This window comes from Octopus bimaculoides, chromosome 1, assembly GCF_001194135.2.
Source record: "Octopus bimaculoides isolate UCB-OBI-ISO-001 chromosome 1, ASM119413v2, whole genome shotgun sequence".
NCBI lineage: Eukaryota > Metazoa > Mollusca > Cephalopoda > Octopoda > Octopodidae > Octopus > Octopus bimaculoides.
In genome coordinates this window covers 20,782,551-20,789,346 of record NC_068981.1, presented here as the reverse complement: position 1 = coordinate 20,789,346, position 6,796 = coordinate 20,782,551, and the positions used below count along the sequence as shown (strand labels likewise).

The following is a 6,796-nucleotide window of genomic DNA, read 5'->3' as shown; positions in this document are numbered from 1 at the left end:
ATAATAATAATAATAATAATAATAATAATAATGATGATGATGATAAAAAATAATGAAATTATTGTGTATAGTGCTCAGATGCACTATAACTCATCAAAGGTGCATGTACAGTACATAGAATTATGTACAAATGCCAGGAAAGTGAACAGTGTATGAGTCATGATATACATGCGTGTATGCATATGGAGGGGGGGGGGGATATCAGGTGTAGTGTTGGCGAATTTCAGGAAGCATGGAGGTTTTAGAGGATGCAATGTCACAGCAGCTAACAACTGATGCAGGTAGTTTGTTCCATGCTTCAGCAACTCTGAGTGTGAAAAAATATTTCCGAAAGTCATGGAAGCTGTGCTGTTTTCTGACCTTGTAGGCATGCCCACATGTGTTAGACACATGGAGTTCAAAAAGGTGCTCAAGGTGGTTGTTGGCATGATGGTTAATAATTTCGTGGGTGTTTACCAAGTCAGTTGCTAGACTTCGGAGCTTCAATGTATCTTGCTCAGGGAAGCAAGGCATGAAGAGTATGGTAGATGCTTGATGGAAGGTATTTGCTTGGTTGCACGTCTCTGAACAGTTTCCAAGAGGTCAATGTCCTGAGCAAGATAGGGGTTCCAGACTGGTGATGCGAATTTCAAGTGTAGCTGCACCATAACCATATACAACTATAAATAGATAACTTGAGAGCGGATGACAAAGGTGTTGCTGAGTGATGCCAAGACAACCTCGGGCTTCTTCACAATTTTAGAGATGTGCTTTGTCCAGTGCAAATTGCTGCTGATAATAATGCCTAGATCATGTTCACAAAAATTTGGTCCCAAAGATTTAAAACTGGTATCTACACAGAATGCTGTTTATACAACTACACTAATCAAGTTCTGAAGTAATGCGATAAACCCATCTAACCCATGCTGGGGCTAAACAACATATAGCAAAATATATACTTGAAGTAGTTTTGAACATTCCACAGGTTCATGTCCTTGAAGTAGTAAACTATTCAAAGTTTATGTCTTCTCTGGTTCTTATTGTTATTTGACTTCAGTTCAATCTAATAGGTCCAAAATCAAGGGTCATGACCATCCCATATTATTCTAGAACTACCATGTTATTCCTTTTAAGACCATTTGTGGGGTGTGACTTAAGTGAGGTCTGGCTGCTATTTCTAGCAGGCTGAACAACCACATAGAAGCTTTATCAACCATCAGTCTATGATATCACATGACCAATTCTATTATTCCCCTAAATAAAGTAATAATGCTACTTAGAACTAACTACTTTATCACTCCGTTTGTATTCAAGTCGATAAAACTCCTACTTGCAACATATGCAATAATTATAAAGCATGTGATTTCAAAAAATGTTCAAAGAATTAATCATAAAAAAATTAATTACATTTTGTAAGAAATAATGAATTGTTTAAACACACAAAAGATCAAGTTGAAAGTGTTGAGTTAACATTAACACAAGATATTTTATAGAAACGAAAGTTTACATAGTTATAATGTAATACAATCTACTAGAAACTAAAGTAAATAGTAGTGAGCTGGCAGAAACGTTAGCACACTGGGCAAAACGCTTAGCGGTGTTTCGTCTGCCACTACGTTCTGAGTTCGAATTCCGCCGAGGTCGACTTTGCCTTTCATCCTTTCTGGGTCGATTAAATAAGTACTAGTTATGCACTGGGGTCGATATAATCGACTTAATCTGTTTGTCTGTCCTTGTTTGTCCCCTCTTTGTGTAGCCCCTTCTGGGCAGTAAAGAAATAAGAAACTAAAGTAAATAGGTTTGACTTTAATATTGCAGAAGAAATGATCAACATAGAATGTTTAGTTTTCTTGAAATCATCATCATCATCATCACTATGATCATGATCATGATCATCAACACCAACAACAAGGCAAGCTGGCAGAATCATTAGCATGTCAGGTAAAATGCTTAGTGGCATTTTGTCCATATTTACACTCTATGTTCACACCACCATCAAGGTTGACTTTGCCTGTCATCCTTTTGGGGTTCATAAAATAAGTACCTGTTGAGTACTGGGGTGGTTGTAATCAATTTACCCCACTTCCCTGAAATTGTTGGCTTTGTGCCAAAATTTGAAATCATCATCATTATTATTATTATATCATCATCATCACCATTATCATAGAATGGTGGATCAGCAAAATTGTTGGAGTATTGAATGAAGTACTTTACTATATTTAGTACAGCTCTTATATTCTAAGTTCAAATCTCACCAAGACTAAATTTGCCTTTTACTCTTCCAGAGTTGATAAAATAAGTAGTAAACCAGTCCTGGGAGTCAATATTATCAATTATACCTTCTTCCCAAATTTGTGGTCTTGTGTTTGTGTTAGAAATCAAACTTTATTATGATAAAAAGGTAAAAGCAGCAAGCTGGCAGAATCGTTAGTGCATCAAACAAAATGCTGAGTTCCTTTGAGTGTTGGGCCTCATGGAAAGTGGCTGAGTTCCTTTTGAGTGTTGGGCTTCACAGAGGCAAGGTGGCTGAGTTCCTTTCAAGCATTGAGCCCTGTGGAGGTAAAGTGGCTGAGCTCCTTTCAAGTGTTGGGCCTTATGGAGGCAATGCCCAAGACCTCTGGCATTATGTCGTGCTTGAGAAGAAGACCCATCAAGCCAAGCAAAATCAGTTGCGGCAGATATCAAAGTGGTTGGCATTAGGAAGGGCATCCAACCATAGAAAACCATACCAAATCAGACTGGAGCCTGGTGCAGCCTTCCAGTGTACCAGCCCAATCAAACTGTCCAACTCATGCCAGCATGGAGAATGGACATTAAATGATGATTATGATATGTAGGAAAGTGGTTATACACCATTAGGTGTACTCCGCTCCCGTACATTAAATTTCTTGAAGAAGAAAACGGAACGCAGGCTCTAAACTATCAACACAACAATATTTATTACAATAGAATTCTGCTCACACTAGGAGGGAATTCGGCAGCACTTCGCCCTTTGGTTACTGAGACGCTGTCAATGAAGTTGTGTGGTTATCTGTGTAGCTCCAGTGCTGGGTTGTAGGAGAGCTGCTGTTGTGACGTCTAGGCTCTTCGAAGGTCAGCGAGCAAAGAGAGCGAAATCCGTGCGAATGCTTGGATATGGATGACTACGCATGCACATGACACTCTTCCTGTATTCCCTCCGGAACTAGTCCCTGCGCATGCGTGGATAAACTCTCCGGAAATGGCGTCTGCTATTAGACGCCACTACAAATACACTAGTTGCAAGATGAACTCAAAAGGATATGAACCCTAAGCACAACATTATATTTCACTTGCAATTGTTATTTATAACTGGGGTTGTTATTTCCTAAATGAACTTTAATATTCTAATCCAGTAAAACAGTAATTTAGGAGATTACATATACACTTAAGATGATTCATTCCTCCTTTAGATGATGTCTTATAAATTAAATTTTTCTATCATAAAGAAATGTAAATTGTATCTCATTAATGTATGTGTTAATTGTCCATAAAAATTTTTTTATCACACCCTTTAACTTAGAAGTACTTTACAATTATTGAAAGTTTCAAATCAATTTTTTAGTCTCCAGACTGTCAATTCACTGGAATTCCCTCTCATTTTTCTGTTGAAACTGACCATCAACAACAATTTGATCAGTTGTGGAGGCCCCACAAAGGCAATGAGCACCATTAAAAAAATGTATAGTTGAAGAAAGTGGTGCAAAAGCAGGGAACGAACTGTATTAAAGTTTATCACTTCAACTGGCAAATTAAAGACTACTTTTTTGAGAAATTGTTAAATAAACCTTTAGCTAAGTGATATTTTCTAACAAGTCTGAAATGGCTCTACAAACACCTGTGTAGAACTTTTATCTTTCAAAAGTCAGTTCCAATATGTCAAGTACTCCAACCACTTCACAGATATGTAAATTCTGTAGAAGCTTCCTTGTTCTAACAACCATTATCATACTACCATGTGGAAAAACTCCAACAACAATGAAGCAAAAGGGGCAGGAATTTTAGTATATTAAAAGAAACAATAACAACAAAAGGTACTTTAGCTGTTAATTGCGCTGGAGTAAGTGATGTTTCCCACGTCAAACATTTATCTCCAAAGTGCCACCATTTCTTGCGTACTATGAAGTCTTCGTTTATTATTCACAAAGAAAGTATATTGCAAACGAGAAAGTGCTGAAATATGGCTGACTGAGTCCAGTTATCTCCCTTCCTCACTCCTTTCTGTTTTATTAAAAAGCTGTTTACATTTCTATTATATTTTTACTACGGATGTTCTATATTTTTTTTGTTATCTTTACAATCGACGGAAGAAAGAAAAAGAAGTTTTGATAAAATAGTTCCATGTTTATATAAATGAAAATTTTATTTTTTGCAAACTCATTCACCTTTAAAAAAAAAAAACAAGAAAAAAAAAACAAGATAAGTACCAGCACATGTTGCGAGATAATTAAAATCAATAACAGGACCATTGTTAAGTGGCACTTCGTCACTGTTTTACTTCGAGATTGAAAGTGTCTCCCGGATTTGTGTTGATAGTCAGATACATACGTAAGTGAGCAGTAGTATATTGCACAGCAGTTATTTAGCTGTGGGGAAGTGAACAATGTCGAGCAGATAAGGGATGAATCTACTAGAGGCTAGAGTACACTTCAAACATGGCAAAAACTCGACAAACTACAGAGCCCTCAGACGTCATCGGTAGGCATTTTTCCCCAACTTGCAACTCTATTCTAATGGTTTTAGGTTTATTACTATAATATAACTTTCTATAACCTTCTCAGCAGTTTACATTTAGTTATTTTCTCTTCTAACTACCCTGCATTCACTCTCGATATATTAAAGAGATAATGACTTGGCATACTTTAAAAACTCACCAAATAAATCAATAATAATCTTCCTTTAACCAAAATGAAATTAAAACTTATATAAAGAACAACAAAACTCTCAGTAAGTCAATCGGGGGAACTGACTGTAAACATTATTAATTTATGTACTTAACGGTTTAGGAATGTTTTAGAAGGGAAATAAACTTGCTGTTGATTGTTAGCAAATCTTTTGTCAATATTCTAGCAGGAAGACGATGAGAATTACTCGATAGATTATTTAAATTTATTTATTCAATATTCTATTTTTCAGCGAATACAATCTGTCCTATCTCAATCTTGACACAGACTTGTTGATTCCGTTCCAGTAAACAGTAATAAAAGCCGGTTTGAAGCTTTCTTCAACAGCTTAACTTCAGATCGATAGTCTCAGCACTAAACTTATTGATTGACAGATGGTTGTTGTTGGTGTGGCGTGGCAGATATTTTTTTAACTAGGAATAAACTGAGGAATTCTGATATAACCCATCCAAATTGAGTGTTTGATAGCAAGAAGGGTTTTAATGTCTTAATACCAATTAAACACACGCATATATATATTGGAATCTGCGTTACACAGGTGAAATACGTATTGTCTGTGATTAAAATTCGTTCTGCCCAAATATGTTGTCTGGAACCCTTGATCCTTACTTCTAGAGGGTCGTTGATTGTTAATTAATAGGTTGGTCGCAGACGGATTTTACCAAATTAGACTAGATTGACACAATCGACTGTCAGTAAGGACAGAACAGCGAAACCAAAATAGACTCAGCTGATAAATATGAATCATCCATTATGATTAGAGTAAATATTTAGTTAAGAACGGGTCTAGGTTAGTAAATAACCGAACAAAATATTTCCTATTGTGTCTGGCCATGTTACCAAACTACTCACTTCAGATTATTTCATAACGACTTACTCTCTTGATAAGACTGGGTTTTTTTTTCACGAAGTTGTATTTCATCATTCACCTTCCATTGTTGCTTTTATTATTATTATTATCATCATTATTATTATTATTATTATTATTATTATTATTACTATTGCTACCTCTCACCACCTCTCTCTCTAAGCAAGTGCAACAACCTACCTACAAATCTCTACCTCTCTCTCTCTAGTTACACACACACATAATATAGCTGATGCATTCGTCAGGACTATAACTTGTTTATATCCTGCATTCAGTTGTTGACATTGCTTCTAAGTGACTGCTGTGAAGAGGTGACTTTTTCTTTATATTATATTACGACACAGCCTTATATATATTAATTATCACCATTCCTTACTCGTTGCATTACACACCGACTTCTATATCTGTTCTCATCTCTGGCAATGTAGTCATTTCTATGCAATCCACATTCCGTAATCTTCTACCAGTTGTGAATGAATGTATAGAAGCAGTGAGCTGTGACCTGTTTAACTGGTTAATTATTATATCTCAACCCATATATTGTATTCGCCACAATTCGACAGTTAGTGACTACTGTATATAGAGAACAGTTACTAGTGATTTAACTTCTATCTGGCTGCAATACTATCTTGTGATAAGCCTCCCACCAACAGTAAGTCTCTATTCTGTAACAACCTCCATATACTAAGCACATTTTTTTTATTCATAATTATTGTAATTTATATGTACTCTTCCTTTCTCTCAACTTAAACCCCTGAATATATACATAGTACCTCTCGCTTTCAGCATATATATATATATATATATATATATATATATATACACACACACACTCATACATGCAATATATATATATATATATATATATATATATATGCACACAAACATATATATATATACATACGACATATACATGCATAGACCCGCACATATAGTTCTTTCTCTCAAAAAATGAATATCCATCAATCTGTCTATTATGTATGCATGTGTATATATGTGTAGAGAGAATCTCTACATATGAAATTCT

The 6,796-nt window shown here is 35.6% G+C and overlaps 1 protein-coding gene across 1 annotated transcript in view; it reads left to right on the top strand.

Annotated features, from left to right (window-relative positions):
* Positions 1-4,431: 4,431 nt before the first annotated feature.
* The window catches only part of LOC106882326 (probable phospholipid-transporting ATPase IIB), a 103,678-nt gene continuing 101,313 nt past the window's right edge, over positions 4,432-6,796 (top strand). The window contains exon 1 of the mRNA XM_014932972.1: positions 4,432-4,695. Coding sequence (XP_014788458.1) covers positions 4,619-4,695 — 77 coding nt within the window. The 5' untranslated portion in view covers positions 4,432-4,618. The remainder of the gene's footprint in view (positions 4,696-6,796) is intronic.